This window comes from Bison bison, unplaced genomic scaffold (genome assembly GCF_000754665.1).
Source record: "Bison bison bison isolate TAMUID 2011002044 unplaced genomic scaffold, Bison_UMD1.0 scf7180017864020, whole genome shotgun sequence".
Lineage (NCBI taxonomy): Eukaryota > Metazoa > Chordata > Mammalia > Artiodactyla > Bovidae > Bison > Bison bison.
The window spans coordinates 222,371-245,506 of NW_011494592.1; the positions used below are offsets into that span (position 1 = coordinate 222,371).

The 23,136-nt window shown below is 38.8% G+C and overlaps 1 protein-coding gene across 1 annotated transcript in view; it reads right to left on the reverse strand.

Annotated features, from left to right (window-relative positions):
* The window catches only part of EIF2AK3 (eukaryotic translation initiation factor 2-alpha kinase 3), an 81,274-nt gene that overhangs the window by 17,494 nt on the left and 40,644 nt on the right, over positions 1–23,136 (reverse strand). Inside the window, exons 4-14 of the mRNA XM_010834127.1 lie at positions 22,066–22,260; positions 19,940–20,073; positions 17,371–17,605; positions 16,157–16,319; positions 14,891–15,031; positions 13,919–14,041; positions 11,714–11,931; positions 11,231–11,343; positions 6,159–6,281; positions 1,956–2,105; positions 5–225 (exon numbers count right to left, since the gene is read on the reverse strand). Coding sequence (XP_010832429.1) covers positions 5–225; positions 1,956–2,105; positions 6,159–6,281; positions 11,231–11,343; positions 11,714–11,931; positions 13,919–14,041; positions 14,891–15,031; positions 16,157–16,319; positions 17,371–17,605; positions 19,940–20,073; positions 22,066–22,260 — 1,816 coding nt within the window. The remainder of the gene's footprint in view (positions 1–4; positions 226–1,955; positions 2,106–6,158; positions 6,282–11,230; positions 11,344–11,713; positions 11,932–13,918; positions 14,042–14,890; positions 15,032–16,156; positions 16,320–17,370; positions 17,606–19,939; positions 20,074–22,065; positions 22,261–23,136) is intronic.

A 23,136-nucleotide genomic window follows, 5' to 3' on the forward strand; every position in this document is an offset into this window, starting at 1 on the left:
GACTTGCTCACATTTCCGTGGTCCATCCTGGAAAACTCCAGCGGAGAGAACTGGCTCTCGGATGAACTGGTCTGGCTGCAAGAAATCCCAACTGAAAAAGACCTGCTGCTGTGTGGCGAAGGAGCTATGATTTCAATACATTCCTTTGTAGAGAAAGGATCCATTCTGCGTATTTTAACAGAAGGCGCGTCCACGGGACTAGGAGAGCTGAGCGGCCAGTCTGTGCTAAGAATGGGAGAAGTAAAAGGCACAAGAGTGAACATGTGCAGATTAAATTGCATGAACTACATCCTCTGTCTGCTTGTTTATTAAATTTTTTTAGAGTATCTTTTTTTAAATTTATTTTTTTACTGAAGTACAATTGTTTTACAATGTTATGTTCTTCCCAAGTGGCACTAGTGGTAATGCAGGAGATTTAAGAGACGTGGGGTTGATCCCTGGGTCGGGAAGATCCCCTGGAGGAGGGCATGGCAGCCCATTCCGGTACTCTTGCCTGGAGAATACCATGGAGGGAGGAGCCTGGCGGGCCACGGTTCATAGGGTTGCAGAGTCTGACACACTGAAGCGACTTAGCATGCATGCTGTACAACATGAATCAGCTATAAGTATACATATATGCCCTCCTTCTTGAGCCTCCCTCCTACCCTCTATTGATTTATTTTTATTGAGGTATAGCTGACTTACAATGTTGTAACTACACCCTTTGCTTCCAAAGCTTCAACTATAATAAAGCCAGTTACCAAAGGAGGACACAGAAATTCAATGAAAACATGCCACAGGAGACAAAGATCAGTCGGGCCATTCCTTAATTGGAAAGCTTGATTTCATACCAGAAACTGTTATCTGGGACTGTCATGCCCAGAGCAGCCAGGTTCTATGTAAAACACAAGGCACAAAGGAAGATCAAGGCCAGGAACCCTCAGTACCTGTGATTTGGAAGCCCCCATCCAAATCAGGGCTTGACATACAGAGCCACTTCTCCTGGTCCTTCTGTGGTTGGGCTATAGACAATGGTCACTGTAGCTAACTAGGTACCTCATGTGGACCTAGGGCTGTGTTAGGTACTTTTAGGCAGAAATTTTATTCCAGCTGAATACAATGTAGTTTATTTAGTAGCTAAGTAGTCTACTTAGTAAGTAGGCTTCCTAGGTGGCTCAGTGGTAAAGAATCCACCTGCCAATGCAGGAGACACAGGAGATATAGGTTTGATCCCTGGGTGGGGAATATCCCTTGGAGGAGGAAATTCCACTCCAGTATTCTTCCCTGGAAAATTCCACGGATGTAGGAACCTGGTGGGCTACAGTCCACTGGGTCACAGAGTCGGACACAACTGAGTACGCACGTGTTTGCACACACGCATGTACTCATGCTATTGAGTAAGTAGTCTATTTTTACTCCAGCCCTTTGGTAAGTAACATGTTTCCTTTTTCTTTTTATTTAGTAGTTTTTAAAAGGACCTTCTCTCCTAGGGAATAGCATATTTAACATAGGAATTATCTACAGGTTGCCTGAGTTCATATATTTTTAAATGCAAGTAGTTTAAAACTACTTCAGAAAGGAGTTGTAAAATTGCTAACCATCAGTCCTAAGAAACTAAATGAAAATTGAAAATAAAAAATGGAGACAAAAGTCAGACAGTGTCTCTCATTGAGAAAGGCTACTGTAAATCCCTCAGTGAATTATAAATCATAGAGCCCTATCTACCAACGAGTTTAGAAATTCACGTTCTGGACAAACAAAGGGAAAAAAAAGTTCATGTTCTAAAAACTAAACCAACTTAAGTAACTAAAGAAGATTCTAAAACATGATAACAGAATCAGTAATGTGCTATTCTTTTGTTGAAAAAAAAAACCAACCTCTAAAGTTATAGTAATAGAAAGGATATTTTATTCATGTAAATCAAAGACTAACCTGAAAGAAACACTCATTTTTAAGTCTATGTCAAACCAAGTTACCTGTCATCTTTCAGCCAAATTTCATCCATTTTTTCTTGCCACTTTTCTGGTGGCGCTTCCAACCAAGCATTGAAATATCTCACAATTCCTGGGTGTTCAAGCTTGGCTAAGGCTTTCACTTCTCGCATTACCTTCTCCCGAGCCAGTTCCCTGAAACAGAGAAACAAAGAAGACACTGAAGGTTGCTCTGAAGAAGCAGTTATATCCAACAGTGCAAAATACTAAGAAAAGAATTCTTGCTTGACTCTAAAAATCAGAAACAGAAAAATCAGCCTAGTAGCATAATTCTAAAAACCAACAAAGTGTTGTATTAAAAAAAAATGTATAGTATTTATTTTCTCTTCTAGAAATAAGTGCTACAAGTGTACCCATCCACTCAAATAAAGAGTTCTTAACTGACGAAAAATGAATGACTACAGACCCTTAAAGGTAATTGCTTAATGCTCATTCCTTAATAGGGAGATGAAGAGGTGGAAGTGAAGTATTCAGAAAAGAGGGCTCAGCCTGGCAGCTCTGGAAGACAGAGAAGAAGCACCCTGACAAGGTATACGCAAGAATCCAAAAGGCTTGTATGTGTGTCCTTCTCTGTTTAAAGCCTCAGGCTTCTCTGGTGGCTCATACGGTAAGGAATCCGCCTGCAACAAAGGAGATCCAGCTTTGATTCCTGGGTCAGGAAGATCCCCTGGAGAAGGGAATGGCAACCCACTCCAGTATTCTTGCCTGGAGAATTCCATGGACAGTGGAGCCTGGCAGGCTACAGTCCATGGGGTCGCAAAGAGTAGGACATGACTGCGTGACTAACACTTTCACTTTCACTGAATATCACGGCAGTAATGTTTAGCCAGAAAAGCATCTGGAGTTGATCTGCTCTGACACCTTTTCTGATGGATCTAAGCTCACATTCAAGGGATTCCACCATCACCTGAAACAACATAATATTAATGAATATGTTATATCCTCTTCCCTCCCTAAGAGTCAGCTACTCCCACTTTTCTCGCTGGGCTTTATTACTGTTAATGGTCCTGCCCTGAAAATTCCAATAGATTTCTGAATTCTTCACATTCAGTGACCAAATCCTATCAGCTCCTCCTTTTAATTCCTGACACTCATTTCTTCCTCACTTGGAGAACAGATGGGGGAACAATGGAAACAGTGACAGACTTTATTTTCTTGGGCTCCAAAATCACTGTGGTGGTGAATGGACTCATGAAATTAAAAGATGCTTGCTCCTTAGAAGAAAAGCTATGACAAACCTAGAAAGCACTTAAAAAGCAGAGACATCATTTTGCTGACAAAGGTCCATATAGTCAAAGCTATAGCTTTACCAGTAGTCATATACAGATGTGAGAGTTGGATCATAAAAAGACTTAGTGTGGAAGAATTGATGCTTTTGAACTGTGGTGCTGGAGAAGACTCTTGAGGGTCCCTTGGACTGCAAGGAGATCAAACTAGTCAATTCGAAAAGAAATCAACCCTGAATATTCACTGGAAGGACTGATGCTGAAGCCCCAATCCTTTGGCCACCTGATTTGAAGAGCCTACTCATTGGAAAAGACCCTGATGCTGGAAAAGACTGAGGCAGGAGGAGAAGGGGGCGACAGAGGATGAGATGGTTGGATGGCATCACTGACTCAATGGACATGAGTTTGAGCAAACTTTGGGAGACAGTGAAGGACAGGGAAGCCTGTTGTGCTGCAGTTTATGGGGTGCCACAGAGTTGGATGCGAGTGAGCGACTGAACAATTCCTTCCTCATCTGTCTCTACTTGGCTGCACTAATGCTCTGCATCTTAGGATTGAACTTCTAAAAAAAAAAATCTACTGAACATGCTTACATGCTTGTCTCTTACTACATACCACCTCCACTTTGATCATGTCCTTCTTCTGCTCAAAGGCACAAAGTTGACTGTCTATGGAATAAAATCTAAACTCCTTGCCTGGCATTTCAGGTGCTGGAAGCCACTTTTCCCATCTTTCTTCCATACTCTCCTCCATTTTTTTGGCCATGCTGCAAAGCTTACAGGACCTTAGTTCTCTGACCAGGGATCAAACCCATGCCCTGAGCAGTGGAAGCATGGAGTCTTAACCACTCGTTCACCAGGGAAGTCCTACCCCTCCATTTTTACCCTTGCTTCACTCCTGCCAGAATCCTTACTAATCTTTACACCTCTGCGAGTGTTTGCCTAGAGACTACGCTCAGCCCATTCAGTGCATTTGGCTGTCCTTCCCCTACGTGTGTCCACCAAGGGACAGGCTCCCCTTGAACATGGTACAGACATCACCACCATCATAAGGCTTGCTTTCCTTGACTGCTTTTTGGCTACATCTGTGCTTTCCTCATGAGAACCTATTTACTAAGCTAAGCCATGGGTGATAATCTCACTCGCTTTGCAGTTATTTGAGTACATATACAAGGGCCTCAAATAGTTACAGGGTCTGGAGGGCAGAAGCCTTTCTTAATTTTACATCCTATCCAGAGCCTAATATATAGGAATATTTAAACTACTCAAAAATTATATACCAAAGAAAAGAAAATTATATATCAAAGCACTCATGTTACCAACCAGGGTTCTTGGCTTCCTTAATCAATAGAAATTGATCAGAAGCCAGATAAGAAATTCAGGCAAGGCTTTACGGGGGCCCCTGCTATAGCAGGGGCAGCGAGAATAAACAACAGGTTCCCTTGCTCACTCACTGCCCGAGGAGGAGCAAGTTGGTTCCTTACATGGGGTGAGTGTAGGCATGCGTCCAGGGGTTGTGCCAGAGGGGTGGCTTAGGTGGTCTGCCCACCCCTTAGGTGGTGTTGTGTGCAGAGGGCATGCGCAGTACCCTGCTCTTGCTCCAGGATCTTCAAAAGAGGCAGTTGGGTTTTTTGATCTCTTTGTATCTTTTGTCCACAATTCGTCACAACTGCACATGCATGCACTATTTATTAGTCCTATGTATTAATAGTTTCTTTGTATTTTGTTGCTTGAGGAGAAGTGTGTCCAGGTGCAAGCATCGCAGCAAAGGGTCCCAGGTTCCAGCCTGTCTCACTCAGACCGTCTCATTCCTGTGTCTCTATCTGTTGGACAGCACGTTTAACTATTCATTAGAATGACAGTCCAGCAATTAGTGAACGTTTAATCAAGAATCCAAAGGAGAGGATGTCCCTGGCGGTCCCTGGTTAAGAATCCACCTGCCAATGCAGGGGACACAGGTTTGGCCCCTGGTCCAGGAAGATCCCAGATGCCCGGCTGGAGCAACTGAGCCTGTGCACCACAACTATTGAACCCATGTGCCCTAGAGCCCGTGCTGCGCAGGAACAGAAGTCCCCTGCTCGCCACATCTAAAGAACGCCCTCGTGCAGCAACAAAGACCCAGCACAGCCAAAAGTAAATAAATTCATTATTTAAAGAAAAGAACCCACAGGAGGCGTCCACAATAGATGGCAAGAAAGGTATCTGAAAGCCAATCATTTTAAGCAGCACACGTTTTTAGCCCAAAATTCTATTTTCAGGAATCTATCCTAAGGAAATAGATGTGATCAAAATTTTCTATAAAAGACGAACACTGCAAAGTTATTTTTAATTTCAACAAATGGGAAACCTAAGTATTTAATAACAGCAAACAGTTAAATAAGATATGGTACAAGTATTCGTTGGACTATTATCCAGGCATAAAACATCTTCAAAATATTTTAGCATTTCAATAACAAACCCTTAATTTCAAGGAAAATACTGAGCACACAACAAAGGAAGCAATAGATACACTGTATTATATTGATAACTGTGCTACCAATGAGGTAAATTTATGACCAGTAAAAAAATCAAAAGAAAATACCCTAAAATGTTAAAAGTCTTTATTACTGGGTAGAGCAGACATGGATTGGTCTTTATTTTAATACTATTTCTTATTTTCCACAATAAATATAGATTATTTTTCAATGGTGATATGTACTAGAAGTTTGTAGTTATCGAAATTCACTGTGGGAATGCCCTGAGTTGTTAAGAATCAAAAACAGGGCATATTTTTTAAGAGGATACAAAGCGGTCAGAGTAGATGATATTTTTAAAAGAGCTGATTACCTGGTGGCACTTAGGACATAAGATTCAGAAACTATGTTTTCTATAGTCTCTATGGGGTACAGTAAGAAGGACATATTGCCTATGAGATTAGATAATACAGTTCCAACTCCAAGTTTACTAAAAGTATCATCCATTACCTGTTGGGGAGACGGATTCTCTTGATAGCATAATTGCAGTCATCAACCTTGTTTCTAGCTTCAAAGACAACTCCAAACCCCCCACGGCCCATGCACTGAATTGGTTCAAAGTCTGTTAGATACCTAAAAAAAAAAAGTAAATTTCTAAAAGTTTGCAATAGTTTTAAATTTTGCTTTATATAAACTAAATCTAGAAATTATCTTAATAGACTGTAAATAAATTCTTATTTAGCTTTCTTTGCTTTTCTATTTGTATAAATGAAGCAAACACATTTTAATTTTTTCCTTGGGAAATTTATAAAAAGTTAAAAAGCTTCTGCTTCATGGGGAATCACTTATTAATCATTTATTCTTACAGCAATTTTTTTCTTAATTTATTTAATTTGAGGCTAATTACTTTAGAATATTGTAGTGGTTTTTGCCATACATTACCATGAATAAGCCATGGGTGTACATGTGTTCCCCAACTCCCCTCCCACCTTTCTCCCCGTCCCATCCCTCAGGGTCATCCCAGTGCACCAGCCCTGAGCACCCTGTCTCATGCATCGAACCTGGACTCTAATCTGTTTCACATATAATAATATGCACATTTCAATGCTACTCTCTCAAATCATCCCACCCTCGCTCTCTCCCACAGAGTCCAAAAGACTGTTCTATACATCTGTGTCTTTTTTGCTGTCTTTCATATAGGGTCATCGTTACCATCTTTCTAAATTCCATATATATGCGTTAGTATACTGTATTGGTGTTTTTCTTTCTGGCTTACTTCACTCTGTATAATAGGCTCCAGTTTCATCCACCTCATTAGAACTGATTCAAATGTATTCTTTTTAATGGCTGAGTAATATTCCATTGTGTATATGTACCACAGCTTTCTTATCCATTTGTCTGCCAATGGACATCTAGGTTGCTTCCATGTCCTGGCTATTATAAACAGTGCTGTGATGAACACTGGGGTACACGTATCTCTTTAAATTCTGGTTTCCTCGGTGTGTATGCCCAGCAGTGGGATTGCTGGGTCATATGGCAGTTCTATTTCCGGTTTTTTAAGGAATCTCCACACTGTTCTCCATAGTGGCTATACTAGTTTGCATTCCCACCAACAGTGTAAGAGGGTACCCTTTTCTCCACACCCTCTGCAGCATTTATTGTTTGTAGACTTTTTGATTGCAGCCATTCTGACTGGCGTGAGATGGTACAACACTGTGGCTTTGATTTGCATTTCTCTGATAATGAGTGATGCTGAGCATCTTTTCATGTGTGTGTTAGCCATCTGTATGTCTTCTTTGGAGAAATGTCTGTTTAATTCTTTGGCCCATTTTTTGACTGGGTTGTTTATTTTTCTGGAATTGAGATTCAGGAGCTGCTTGTATATCTTTGAGATTAATTCTTTGTCAGTTGCTTCATTTGCTATTATTTTCTCCCATTCTGAAGGCTGTCTTTTCACAGCAATTTTAAAACTCTTCTGTCCTATCCAATACTTTCCATCATCCATCAAAATAATTAATCCTTAATTCTGTAACCTTTTATCTCCTGTGGCATTCTGTACTCAAGTAGAAAATGTATTTTACTCTTATGTCAGTGCCTGTATATTTTATGGAAAAGATTTAATCAGTCCTATTATATTTAAGTAACTTTTTTTTTTTGGCTGCACCATGCAGCATGTGGGATCTTAGTTCCGCAACCAGGGATCAAATCCTTGCCCCCTGCAGTGGAAGCATGCAGTCTTAACCATGGACTGCCAAGAAAGTCCCTTAAGTACATTTTTATCCAGAAATCTCTCTAGGAACCAAAGCTATCTGAAATTTGCTGAGATGCCTCAGGAGTCAGTGTGCTCATCACCAAAGGTATTTGGACAGAAGCTAACTCACCATCTGGCACTTACAGGCAGACCTCCACTTTGTAGCCTATTTCCCCATTACTGTCTGGCCTTGCTTCTCTGCTCTGTATATTCCAGTCAGCTTGCACCAGGTTTTCTCAAACTTGAGGGCTTTTGCTTCCACTATTGGCTCCAATGGGAACTTATTTGGACTTAATAAAATTCTATTCTTCATTCATTCTGTTTATCTCACCACCTCTGTAAGGCCTTCCTAGACCCCTGTCTTAATGATCTTATAGCACTTTGCACACAGTACATGGAATATTTAAATTAAGTCTTACTATTTTGCAGTTATTTACATGCAGCTTTCTCTCTCCGCTGCCACTGAACTGTAGGGGACTTGACTACCTGGTGGCTCAAACAGTAAAGAAACTGCCTGCGATGCAGGAGACCTAATTCAATCTTCTTGCCTGGAGAATCCCATGGACAGAGGAGCCTAGCAGGCTAGAGTCCATGGGGTCGCAAAGAGTTGGACAGGACTGAGTGACTAACAGACTTGACTGCAGGAAAGCATTCTTTTTTCTCTCTGTATTTCCATAGTCTGGTTTTACTTGGCAAATAGAAGGTCCAACAAATATCTATCGAATAATGCATGAATTAATAAATAAATGAATGCATGCATGTGTGCTGTGGAAGATATTCTTCCAGCCACGGAAGGGAGTGTTGAACTAGATTACCTTTGGTGTCCCTTATAAGGCTAAGTTTATTACTTTATGACTTGCACACTCATATTAATTTAGCAGTTGGCTCAGCTGGTTAGAGCGTGGTGTTAGGAGGAGAGACAATACATCCCAACCCTCCATGGGCCAATTACTGTCCAGAGAATGAAGAGTCATAATCTGTATGCCTAAAAATACCTACTCAAGGTAATTCAGTACAAATCCATCTCCCCAACTGCAAAAGCCCATGAAGTTTACATCCTCCTCCTGGAGGGCCAACTGAATTATCTTTATACATTAAAGAAAACACTAACATGAAAATAGATATATCTTTTGAAAAAGAGATATATCCATTATATATAAAATCATATCCTATACATGATTACAGACTCTATAAACCTAAGTATCACCTTGACTCAGGTCCCAACTTAGGACTTAAATTCATGACTAAATCCAGAGTTCATGCTCTTAATGATGCTTAGAACATAGTAGGCACTCAATAAACACCAGGTATTACACAGAGCTCCGGTATTTTAAAAACAACAGCATTCTCTTCATACTGAATAAAATCAAAGGAAAATTAAGTCTGATTCAATTTTAGAGTACATTATTCCAATTCTCTTCAGAACAGCCTTACAAATATATGCTTATTCATCATACCCCACTCACCCTCCATCTCCACCTGTCACTTACTCATGATTTATGCTTTAATTAAAATGTGACCTCATTTATGACACCTTGAATCATCAGGGTCAGGATTAGTCACTTAGCTCGTGGGTTTTTTTCTTATATGTTTTATCTAGTATCACCTTCCTCCACAGATTTTAAGCTCCTCCAGGTGATAAGCCCAGTCTTTTTATTGATATTTCCCCCAAAGCCTGAGTTACTGTCCTGTACATAGTTCCTCAGCATAGATGTTGAATGAACAATGAATGGCTTGGGTAGTGAATTGCCCATGGAGCTGGTGGGCCCGTCTCCTCTCCCTCCCTGCCTGCTGGTGGTGTTGGCCACTGACATGTAAGTCAGCATCTCTATTAGCAAGGGTATTAAAGCCTTTACCACTTGCTGGTCACCCAGTATGGTTTGCTAGAACATACTGATTACAGTCAATTCTCAATTTTTGAGGATACAGTATGAATGCAGCTTAGATAAATCCACAGATGATCAAAATAACACACATTTTAGTTGTAAATATCAGTCTTTTCTGTCATAAAGCTGTTATTATCCTGGATATTAAGCAATAAGTTTCATACAGAACTTCCCCTTGTCCCCACATTATGGAAGTGCTAGGCACAATATCAAAACCAAGGGGAAATGTAGCAATAATCCATGGAATAAGAAAACCAAACCACAGCATCATTTCTAGTCCCACAAAGCATTAAAATCTGTACACCTGACAGATCTGCTGACAGATTCTCTACTTATATTTTACTTTCAAATTATTTGAATTGGCTGCTTTTTAAGTAACCAATCTCTTTTTTATGCTTTTAACAATGATCTATTCTATTGGTGTATTTCTCCCATTTTTCTGCTTTTTATTTTAGACAGAACAAGGATAAGATAAATGAGGATAAAGTAACACAGGAGATTTACATCATACTCTAATAATATAATAATTAACATTATTATTTATATCATATTTTAGTAATGTAATAATTATCAATTAATGTCAAGCCCAATACATGGTAAACCCTCAATAACTAAGTTATCTGAATAACAACTCAATTTGATGGCCATAATTCTTTTTTTAATTTCAATTTTACTGAGATGTAATTGACATACATGGTGGCTGTAATTCTAAACTTTTGTAACACTATGCATCTATCCATCTTTTATGCCACTTTGAATGAGTTTAAGTCATTTGAAGGATAAGTCTGTTTCAGGGCTTCCCAGGTGGCGCTAGTGGTAAAGAACAGGCCTGCCAATGAAGGAGACATAAGAGAATAGGGTTTGATCCCTGGGTCTGGAAAATCCCCTGGAGGAGGGCATGGCAACCCACTCCAGTATTCTCGCCTGGAGAATCCCAAGGACAGAGAAGCCTGATGGGCCACAGTCCACAAGGTCAAAAAGAGTTGGACATGACTGAAGCGACTTAGTACACATACATTAAAAAAAAAAAAGTTAAACAAGATCTTAGTTTAGAGGTTGTTTCTTCTTTTTTAATTGAAATATAGTTGGCATATAATATGTAAGTTTCAGGCGCACTATATAATGATTTGGCATTTGTATACAATATAAAATGATCACCATGGTAAGTCTAGTAACCATCTGCTTCCATAGACAGTTACTGCAGTATCATTAACCATATTCCTTACACTGTCTATTATATCCCTGTGATTTACCATATAACTGGAGGTTTAGAGCACATGTCAAATGAACAACTACTCTAGTCTTCATCTATTTCGCTCACCAGTCCCACTCCTCTCCATTCTGGCAATCCATTTGTTCTCTATATCTAGGGCTATTCCTTTCTGGATTTGAACAGTTACCAGCAAAAGCTACAGCACACACACACTTTAGCATAAGACTCTTACCGTGACACGTATCCAGAATTTTTTATGTCATTCCAGCTACTGTCATTAGCTTCTCTACTGACAGCATCATATTTATTTTCAGTTTGACACTGAGTTTCAGATTCCTTCCTTTGCTGAAGAGGTGGGGGAAAAGAAATCACTCTCAGTACAAAAGCTGAACTGAAGTTAGCTAACAATATTAGGCTGTAAAATAACATGGAAGAACAAACAATACTGAAAAAATGTATTAGAAGAACACAAAACAACAGCATTTTCTTTGTCAAAGGGAAGGGAAATGATCAGGGTGGAGCCAGGGTTGAAGAGTGAAGGAGGGGTGATAAGCACGTGGAAACAAAAATATAGGCAACAGTGATTTCAGGGTGAAATTTAAGGAAATGTACCCTTTGCCCAGCACATGGGCATGTGTGCACGCACACACACACATATAAAGTTTTCTACAGTCCCAACACTTTGAAATAAATGAGATTCCAAAAAATGTCTTACTCTGTGAGGATGAGGATGGAAGAGTCTGCGTACAATGAAAGTTGTTGCTACAATACAAAACACGATGGTTCCAACTATTTCTTTCCACCAGTGTAAGAGAAGAACAGGGTCCTTCTTGCGGATGTTCTTGTAATTCGGGTTGTCAAGAAATCTGACCGTGATCTGCGTGCTCCGTTTGTTTCTTTCCCTCTTATAGTATGGCAGATAATAACCATTATCTTCAAAAAAATAAACATTAGAAGTGGGTTTCTTTAAAAAGATAAACCAATATAGTTCCACCATTAATTGCTAATAATTATCTAATTTCCTATGACTTATAACACTTTCAATTCCTTTTTTTAAAATATCATCTCTTTAGCAAATTTCCACAGCCTCATTTACCGTGCTTTTTCTTCCTTCTACACAGATATATTTTTCTTTATTCCATAACACCATACATTTTCTTTCTACTGAATAATAATTAGACTAAAAAAAAACTCTTATTCATTTTCTCATTAATAATTCAATCCTTTAAGTGGAAAATAAAATTAGTATTCAAACTTCCTTCAAGAATTTTAAACTTTCCTTTCATTTAGCCCCAACAAAATACCAAAATACCAAATTTTAGCATGACTCGTTCTTCACAAGGAAAGGAAAACATTTCCACTGTGCTCTCTGGTTCATTTCAGGCTGTCAAAATGAGTCTGTCCTAGAAAGCAGCTTTCTTTTTAACTTCTGTTTTACACAGTATGGGCAGATTACACAATTCTCTTTTGCGTTCTATGTTGATCAATAACAGACTTTAGCACCTTGTTCTGTTTTGTTTTTTTTTTTAACGAAATCAATTTAAATTCTACAATAACCTCCCAGTTCTACCATCTAGGGTAACTAACTGATGAGGAGCCTATGTTTTTGCCTAATACAGATTTGAGGATTTTTTTTTTTTAATGTTCAACTGTTCAAAAGATGTTCAACTTTCATATCTGAATATACCCAGCTTTCCCAGTGGCTCAGATGGTAAAGCGTCTGCCTACAATGCGGGAGACCTGGGTTCAATCCCTGGGTCGGGAAGATCTCCTGGAGAAGGAAATGGCAACCCACTCCAGTATTCTTCCCTGAAAAATCCCATGGACAGAGGAACCTGGTAGGCTACAGTCCATGGGGTTGCAAAGAGTTGGACACAACTGAGCGACTTTACTTTCACTTTCCTAAATAAACAGGAATGTGTTGCATGCCAAATTTCACCTATTTTTGACTTCCATGCTAATTTTCCTTGTCTTAAAACAAAATTAAAATAATCCCATTGTATAGCATTTTCACATAGCTCTTATGGGAAACATCTATTTTCACTATACAGATGGATATTACATAGACTACATTATATAAGCTGATCATTAAATAAGAGGTAATAGCAAGAACTAATGCTTACTGAACATTTACTATTTGCCAGACTTGGTGCTAATTAAGACTAAGCATTATTGGATTTCCCTGGTGGAGCACTGGATAAGAATCCATCTGGCAAGTTCAGGGGACCTGGGTTTAATCCCTGGTCTGGGAAGATTCCACATGCTGAGGGGTATCTAAGCCCATGTGCCACAACTGTGTTCCAGAGCCTGTTCAGTCACAACCATTGAGCCACAATTACTGAAGCCTGTATGCTTTAGGTCCCACAAGCCACAACTAATGAGCCCGGGCACCAGAACTGTTGAAGCCCTCGTGCCCTAGAGCCTGTGCCCTGCAACAAGAGAAGCCAACACAATGAGAAGCCCTTGCGTACTCATGGTGGGAAGCCCCTGCTCTGCCTAACTAGAGAAAGCCCACATGCAGCAATGAAGACCCAGGGCAGCCAAAAACAAATACATTTTTTAAAATAAATAAATATAGCAGTGTGTACATGTCAAAACAAAAAAAGACTACATTATTTCATTTAGACCTTAGAACAATTCGATAAGTAGATATATAGGATTATCATATCTTTGTTTTACAGATGAAGGAATAGAGACATAGGTAAGTTAGGTGTGTCCAATCTAGCATGTGACAAAACCCCTGCAAACAGTCTCTGGAACCTTGGCCACCATATACAACTTTTGCTTCCCAAGATATTTTATTTTTTACCCTCCAACTGATTACCCTGCATTTGAATTCTATTAATTAATTTCAAATTAATAAACTAAAATAAATAGAAGAGTCAGACACCATTTTCAGTTCAAAGGTAATCACACTTACCGTAAGGATACTGCAAGATTGAAAGCGCACCATTACTGTACTCTTCGTGAGAAAACTTATCATTACTAAGACATTTGTCAAATTCATCAGAGCCCACCAAGACAGGAGTTCTAGAAGGAGAATCTAAAAGAAAACGGTGAAATCTTCACTGTTATGATTTTAATGAAAATATGCATGCCTCATTCATTCAAAACACAGATATTCAACCACAGTTCAGTTTAAATATGTTAGTCAAACAATGGCCCAAGATTTTTTCCCTTGAAAAGCAGTCTTGTAGAGAAGATGAATCATTTATACAAGTCATTAAAATCTGATGTGGTGTATGTGATAAAAAAACATATACAAGGTACAGAAAGACAGCCGAAGAAAATAGATGGCTTAATATTTGAATTCAATTCATTTGAGTGTCTCAAAGAATATGATGTGATAGCCAGATAATGTTTCACAAATATTCTTAACATAAATATAAACTAAATGATACCAAGGCATGGTCAGAGAATGATTAAAAATTTTTCTAACCTGTCTAGAGAAACATTTTATTAACACTGATTTCTACAGAAGCAGCTGTTGCTTCGATGAAATCATGTTGTAAATGATAATTAAAATTCATTAACTTCTGAAATACCTTCCCCATTTATTAGAAAGTACGAGCATGTGTGCTCAGTAGTGTCCTACTCTTTGCGATCCCAAGGACTATAGCCCACCAGGCTCCTCTATCCATGGGGTTCTCCAGGCAAGAATACTGGAGTGGGTAGCGATTTCCTCCTCCAGGGGATTTTCCTGACACAGTGAGTGAACCTGTCTGCATTGGCAGGCAGGTTCTTTACCTGCTGAGCCATTAGGAGGGCCATTAGAAAGTACAGAGTATATAATAGTTGTGATCCTCGTGATACTCAAAACTAGGGCAAAGACAGTCATGATCAGGCCTCTGAACATCTTAATAACATTTATAAAAGTTCACAGTTCACTTACGAATTAGAGGTTTCCATTTGATGGTTGGCAAAGGAATAATAGCATTTTCACTATTGACAGATTCCAAGGCCTTGGGACTCGTAGGAAACTTTTCTGAAATTCTGACTGATGACTGCAGATACAGCTGGCCTCTGTACATTCCTAAATCAACCAGAACCCTGTCAATTACATTTAGAATCAAGTGCCAATGATTTTTTTTTCCAAAAAGGTTCATTTTGATTTAATAAAATCAGACGAATTTCAGTTATTTATTCATGTGCTACACAGCTCTTTTCAAAGACTCATGCCTGAAGCACTCAAATTTGACCCAAAGGTTATTCAACAAAAACAGGGCAGGAAAGTTATGTACACGTTACAATGTTTCTCACTGAATAATCTTTGGTAAAAACTGGAAAACCCCTCTGGCAGGAAAACTGAAAGAAATAATTGTAATCTTAGGAAACTAATAGCTTAGATGAAGTAACCTTTTCTTTAAGAAAACCTAAACACCTATCATTCACAAGATACTAACAATTCAATTAAATACTGTCATATCATGTGTGTGACATGTTACTCTTTCAAATTCTTGCATTTCACTGAGATTGAGGGGTGGGTAGCACATTGATAGCGCTAAAAGAATTTTATGAGAATTTGGCCACAAAATTAGTTCAAATAATTAGATTTTAGGGTCTTCAAAATGTATTATATTAAAGGCTTTCAATTGCCCAGTAGCACACAAGAATTTTGTTTTAATTTTTCAGATAAGCTGTATAGATGTATCAGTTCAGTTCAGTCGCTCAGTCGTGTCCGACTCTTTGTGACCCCATGAATTGCAGCATGCCAGGCCTCCCTGTCCATCACCAACTTCCAGAGTTCACTCAGACTCACATCCATTGAGTCAGTGATGCCATCCAGCCATCTCATATAGAAAAAACTAAATATAATCTTTAAGAGGGTGCAAGTTGATAGGGATACAAATACAAATGTAAAAAGTTTTAGACTTTGAGAATACATAAGTAACATGAAACCATGCTATGTAATGGCAACACTGTTAAGCATTTTAAATAAAGGTCTCAGAGAAAAAGAATACACTATGGTAATTAGAAGTTTCAAAACTGAAAGAATGAGAAAACACTGCAGAACAGAAATCAAAGTATAAATCTTAAGGCCAGAGAATGTACTAAGAAATTAAAACTCCTATAGGCACACCTGAAGTAGGGAGAGACCATGTAGAAATAAAACCTGGATTCAACATGCACTATCTCGAGCTAAGAGACATCCACTCACCCAAGTAAACACTGTTTTCTGTGGCTCCCCGGGCAGCTTCTACAATATCTTCTTCATCTTCTAAAACTCCATCATTGGGCGCGTAACTTGTATCATCAAAAAGACTGATGGGAATGACTTTGCCATCCTTAACCAACCAGGCAGATGCAATGGGAGTACAAAACTAAACAAACAACAAAAGGAAAAGAAAATTTAAATATCTTCAAGCAGTATTTATATGTATCCCAACTCCTGAAATACCATTTAAAGACACAGATTTATTTAAAATTTTTTCATTTTCCAGCTTTTTTGTTATTGTTCAGCTTTATTGAGGTATAATTGACAAATAAAAATGTATGTACTTATGATATTGTTGTTTAGTTGCTAAGTCATGTCCAACTCTTTTGTGACCCCATGGGCTATAGCCTGCCAGGATTCTCTCTCCACGGAATTTCCCAGGCAAGAATACTGGTGGGGGTTGCCATTTCCTTCTCTAGGAAGAAGATCTTCCTAGACCCAGGATTTCTCTAGGATCTTCCCGACCCAGGGATTGAATCTGTGTCTTTTGCATGGCAGACGGGTCTATACCACTGAGCTACATGGGAAGCCATTTATCGTATAGAGTATGATATTTTGGTACATGTACACACTGTGAAATAATTAGCACAATCAAGCTGATATAGCCATCATTTCATAGTTACTTTGTATGTGTGTTGTAAGAACATTTAAGATCAACTCTTCACTTCTGTTTAATATTATAAGGATCCTCCATGCTGTTTCCCATAACATCTAGGTCAAAGAAACGCTGCTATAAGCTGTTCACCTCACCCACACTTGCTAGCTATCTTCTGTCTTTTTCATAATAGCCACATTCTAACAGAGGGCTTCCCTTGTGGCTCAGCTGGTAAAGAATCCACCTGCAATGCAGGAGACCTGGATTCAATCCCTGGGTTGGGAAGATCTCCTGGAGAAGGGAAAGGCTACCCACTCCAGTATTCTGGCCTGGAGAATTCCAAGGACTGTATAGTCCATGGGGTCACTGTATAGTATAGTCCAAGAATCAAATACAACTGAGCAACTTTCACATTCTAACCGATGTAAAATCACAAATTTCTTAGAGCACAGAGAACAAGTTGAAAAATTGCAAAATGGCAGTCACCTCCCCTTACCCAACGTGTCTGGTCAGACTGAGAAGGAAAGAAACACATTCATAAATTCTCAGCGGTTCTAGGTACCTGGTATTCCCACTCCAGGTGTCCTCCCTTCTTATTAAACGCCATAACTTTCCAATCTGCAACGGAGACCTTTATCACTGTATCCATCATGACAGCTTCCTGCTCTTCCACGTCTGAAATAATTTTAGACTGTTCTTTGTTTCCACTGGGCTTTAAGGTGCTTTCAATAAATCCGGCTCTAGTTTCCATGTCTGGAATATACCGAAGTTCAAAGTGGCCAACACTGAAATTCCACCTTAAATTTACAAAGACGTGTTTTAGAAATTTACATTTTTAAAAAGGGACCAAATAATAAAGAACTCTTGTAGAGTGAAGAAACAAACACTAAAATTTGGGTGATGAGAAAAGGAACAATTAAACACAATCTTCTGGAAAAGAGCACACTATACTGATTTCAGCCACAAGAGGGCATAAGTTGGGTCCTGGCCCTTTAGAAACTGGTTCTGAGAGCTGTGATCTGACAACAGCTATGGGACAGATTTTTCTCTCAAAGATTAACAAATGTTCACATTTCTAAATCAAGGCAATCTTCTCAAAACATATCAAAGTCACATCAAAATGACGCAGCTTGCAGTTGGTCCTACTTCTTAATTAAAGTGTGGAAACATTTCACTCAAGTGTAGAGAAATTAACCCTTATTGGGATATCCCAATAAGCCAATGTAAAAGGCAAGATGAATACATCAAGTTTAGATTTTTATGAAAATAGAGCCTTGAAAGGCAATGTGACCCAGTATACCAAGTCTGAAGGTCATAACACCTCAGTTTCAATCTTAGTTCTCTTTGGTTAGCCTTAACCTTGCCTGAGTTTCAGTGTCCGTATCTGTAAAGTGGTAGCAGTAATATTCCTCTATAATTAACATATAGAAAAATCACATATCTATTGACACTATAATGGTCTTGACACTTAGATATAAAATGGCGCTAGAATTCTGACATCTGTTAAAAAGTAGATACTCAAGGAATATGGATCTCAGGTGGCAGACTCTTCCCATTCTGATAATTCAAATTCTGTTAAGTTGCACATCTGCTCCTATGGTGGCTGAACACCCAACAAGCACTCAACATTTAGGGAAACAAAATCTCATCAGGATAAAGGAGCTCCGGTTGCCAGCAAAGCCCTCGACTTACAGTCCAGGGAATGAAGAGAGAATACATTCTTCACTGAACTTGAGAAACATTTTCAGGAAACAGTGATTGTGCATCAAATTAGACAAAATCTCAAAGAATGGTTCAAAGTCTGGTTCACTTTCAAAAAGATAAACATGGGCTCTCAAATTCTTTTTATTGCATGGCAATTTAGAATTTAAACATTAGGTTTAAAAAAACTCAAGCATGTAATTTATGACCACTAGCATATCTAATCCAATCACATAATTTTATCTTAGTTTTTTAAATATTTATTTTATTTGGCTGCATTGGGTCTTAGTTGTGGCAAGCAGGATCCTTTGCTGTGGTGTGCGGGCTTCTCTCTAGTTTTGGCTTGTGGGCTCAGCAGATGTGGCATGTGGGCTTATTTGCCCTGTAGCGTGTGGGATCTTAGTTCCCTGTCAGGGATTGATCCCAGATCCCCACCCCCCACACTGGAAGGCAGATTCTCAACCACTGGACCACCAGGGACGTTCCTAATCACATTATTTTAAATGTAAAAATTTACATTATTTGAAAAAGGAAACAAAAAAGTATTTGACCAAATAAATTATACTTTAACACTTTAAGAAAATAGATTAAAATATTATTTTAAAATTGAGGTGATAGTCAGACAAACCACAAAACTATCTACCAGAGAGAACTTCAGAGTCCAACAGGCCCAAGTGAAACAAAGCACATCAGCTTTGTCTGTCTGTATTCAAAGAACTTTGACCAGTGAGGTTGCTGTGAAAAGTATCATAACCTAAAACTAAGCTAATATATGGGCTTCCCTGGTGACTCTGGTAAAGAATCTTCCTGCAATGCGGGAGACGCAGAGATTTGGCTTTAATCCCTGAGTGGGGAAGATCCCCTGGAGGAGGAAATGGCAACTCACTCCAGTATTCTTGCCTAGGAAACCCCATGGAAAGAAACACCTGGGGGGCTACAATCCATGGGGTCGCCAAGAGTCAAACACAACTGAGTGACTAAGCAATCACAACAACAAAGCTAATATACAGTCATCGTATGGGACTCCTCCTGGTTACCATATCCAAAAGCACATGGTGAGAAGTTCAGCTCAAGATTTGTTAATATTAATAGTCATGAAGCCATTTTAAATTTAGGGGCTACAGGGAGTTCCCTGATGATCCAGTGGTAAAGAATCTGCCTTCCGATGCAGGGGACGTGGGTTCAACCCTTGGTGGGGGAACTAAGATCCCACATGCCACACATCACAACTGGAGAAGCTTGTATGCTGCAGCCAACACCCAGCACAGCCTAAATAAACAGATAAATTGAGGGGCTACATTTATCTTTAAAAAGTAGTATGCTTTTGGGGATACAAAAACAGTTCAGAAAATCTCAACAAAGAAAAAGCCGATGAACTCTGGTCTTACTGTACTTCTAAACATCAACAGCAACATCATCTAAATACACACTTCTCATTGCCACTGCGAGGTCCAACGGCTCTCACAGTTTTCTGGGTGCGCTGCAGAAGCAAGATGTCTTCTTCTTGTTCCATTTCATCATTATCCCACTGGCGACAACCCAGAGCTGAACAGATGTACCTCACCTGAAAAGACAGGTGTAAAATTAGTAAAGAGAATACATTCCAGGAGATCAGAGACAGTAAAAGACTCTCGATAATTTATAAAAAGTGAAAGGAAATTGAGGAAATGTATAAAAAGTACCCAAGGATTAAGAAGCAACAGCTGTACTGTTTAGCACAGGGGCCTCTACTCAATACTCTGTAATGGCCTATATGGGCTTCCCTGGTGGCTCAGCAGTACAGAATCCGCCTGCCAAAGCAGGAGACATGGGTTCAATGGAGAAGGAAATGGCAACCCACTCTAGTATTCTTGCCTGGAAAATCCCATGAAAGCTACAGTCCAAGGGGTCGCAAAGAGTTGGACACCACTTAGCGACTGAACAACGATGACAGTGGCCTATATGGGAAAAGAATCTTAAAAAAGAGTGGATATATGTACAACTGATTCACTTTGCTGTATACCTGAAACTAACATAACACTGTAAATCAACTATACTCCAATAAAATTTTTTTAATAAATTTTTAAAAACTGGAAAAAAAAAAAGCAGCAATAGCTAGATTACCACCAGTTCCTAAAATGAAACATTCAGAACCATAGAAGTGCCAGTGAATATTTACTTCAGGGAACGAGTTTCAGGATTTAGACAATTTCAGTCTTACTGTGAGCATTTATTTCCATGAAGAAATGGAGAGCTAGTTGTGATCTCTTAGTAATAATACCATGAATAAAATCCAAGGTGAGCTAAAAAAAAAAAAAGAAAAACCACCTCGGAGATTCCATATAGCAGATGCATTTAGTTCTAAAAAATTCAAACCTTCTCTAACAGCTGTTAGCATTTTCAAGTACCTCTTTCAAATCCTCATTCAAAGGAAAGGGGAAATTCTTTGAATGGTGTGACCAAAATCCTCACAGAAAGAAGCGTACCTGCTAGGATACCAGAATTTTGGAGCAGCACATCAAACCACAAAACTAGCTGCCCAGGTTCAGTCCCACTGCTTCACAAATGAGAACACTGAAGGAGAGAGAGGACCATAAGGCCTCCTCAGTACAATACAGATGCAGGTGGCTGGAGAAGGCAAAAAAAAGCTTGCGAGAACAAGAAGGGCCTATGGGCCGAACACTCAGACAAGGGATCATCAAGCTTGAAAAACTCAAGGATCAAAGACCTTTTCTCTATTCTTCCTTGTTTTCAAGTCTATATACAAATATTCAAGTATCAATGTGTTCAGGGGTTAGAAAGAGATTTTTACCTTTCTAAAAAAGCGTATTTTTAGTTATTCCCAACAATGGATTTATAAGACCCAATCTTAAGAGTCAGATTATTTCCTAAGAGCTAAGAATGGAGAAAGCATAGGTCATTAACAGCATGACTTTTTCATCAGACAGATTTAAATCAAATCTGACCTTGGAAGTTTCTGAACCTTTGAAAGCCTCAATTTTCTCATCTTAAAATGAGCACGAACTTGCCTCTTAGATTCTCTCATGACAGGCTCAAACTAGAGAAATAAATAAGTAGTTGCGCTTATTCTTATCATCAGGATTATTATTAATCCTTGGAGCATTCCTCATCTATCCAAATAAAAAATTTTAAATGTAACCATTAGAAATATTGTGATGATTTCAAAATGATGCATGAAAAATGCATCTGACACACAGCAGACCAGTTATTCCTTCTCTTCCTTCTGCTGTTCCTATTTGACTCTGTTGTTTATTCTGTTGTTTTGGATAAATTCAGTTTTTCTTAATAGTATTTCCCCCTTTCTACTTCACAGTTCTTTTATCAAAAGAAATGATATCCTTGGGGAAAAATTATAACAGACCTCAACCAGTAATAGTACAGTTTAAGAAATTATTTCTTCTATTCTTATTTAGTCTGACTGTGTTCTTGCCTGGAGAATCCCATGGACAGGGGAGCCTGGTGGGCTGCCGTCTATGTGGTCGCACAGAGTCGGACACGACTGAAGTGACTGAGCAGCAGCAGCAGCTCCCCAAAGAAACTAAACATTTTTACTCACCTTTCCACTATATGCACTGAGTCCATATGTAGTGAGAGACTTTCCTCCAACCAAGACAACATCATCTCCAAACTTATAAGATGATTCGAGAAGTGATTCAACTGTAAACGGAACTGTTTCCATGCTCTCACGGTCCCGGTCCCACTGGAAGAGGTCTCCATCCAGGGAAGGAATGATCATCTTGTTCCCAAATACCTAAAATAAAAGCTAACTTTTAAAAGGATTCTATGAATGAATAAAGAAGATGTGCTACACATATACAATGGAATATTACTCAGTCAAAAAAAAGAGCGGAACAATGCCATTTGCAGGAACATGGATGGACCTAGAGATTATCACGCTAAATGAAGTAAACCAGACAAAGATAAATATCATACATATCACTTATATGTGGAATCTAAAACACAACACAAATGAACCTAACTATACAAAAGAAACAGACTCACAACAGACACTGAGGATATACCTGCGGTTGCCAAGGGATGGAGGGTGGGGGAGGGATGGATTGGAAGGTTAAAACTAGCAGATGTGAACTATTATACGTAGAATGAGTAAACCAACCACAAGGTCCCACTGTTTAGCATAGGGAATTATATTCAATATGCTGTGATAAATCAAATAGGAAAAGAATATGAAACAGGATATATATATATATATATAACTGAATCACCTTGCTGTACATAGAAATTAACACGACATTGTAAATCAACTATATGTCAATAAAACAAATAAATAAATAATAAAAATAAAAGGATAAAAATAAATATAATTAGTTAATAGTTAAACAATTGACAAATTAATTAATAATTAAATAATTACCAAATTAATTAATGATTAAATAAATAATAAATAATTTTTAAAATAAATAAAAGAATCAGCAGGAACTAACAGCCATGGTCTCATGCCTGATGTACTTTGGCCTCTGGAGCAGCATACAAAGTTGTACAGCTTATCAACCAAAAGCAATTTAAAAGAACCACCCGTCTCTCCTGGGGCCCACAGGTACACTCCAGTATGGTTTTCCTCAAACTCTGTTCACCAGGAGCCAAGAGTGTTCCATAACAAGACCAA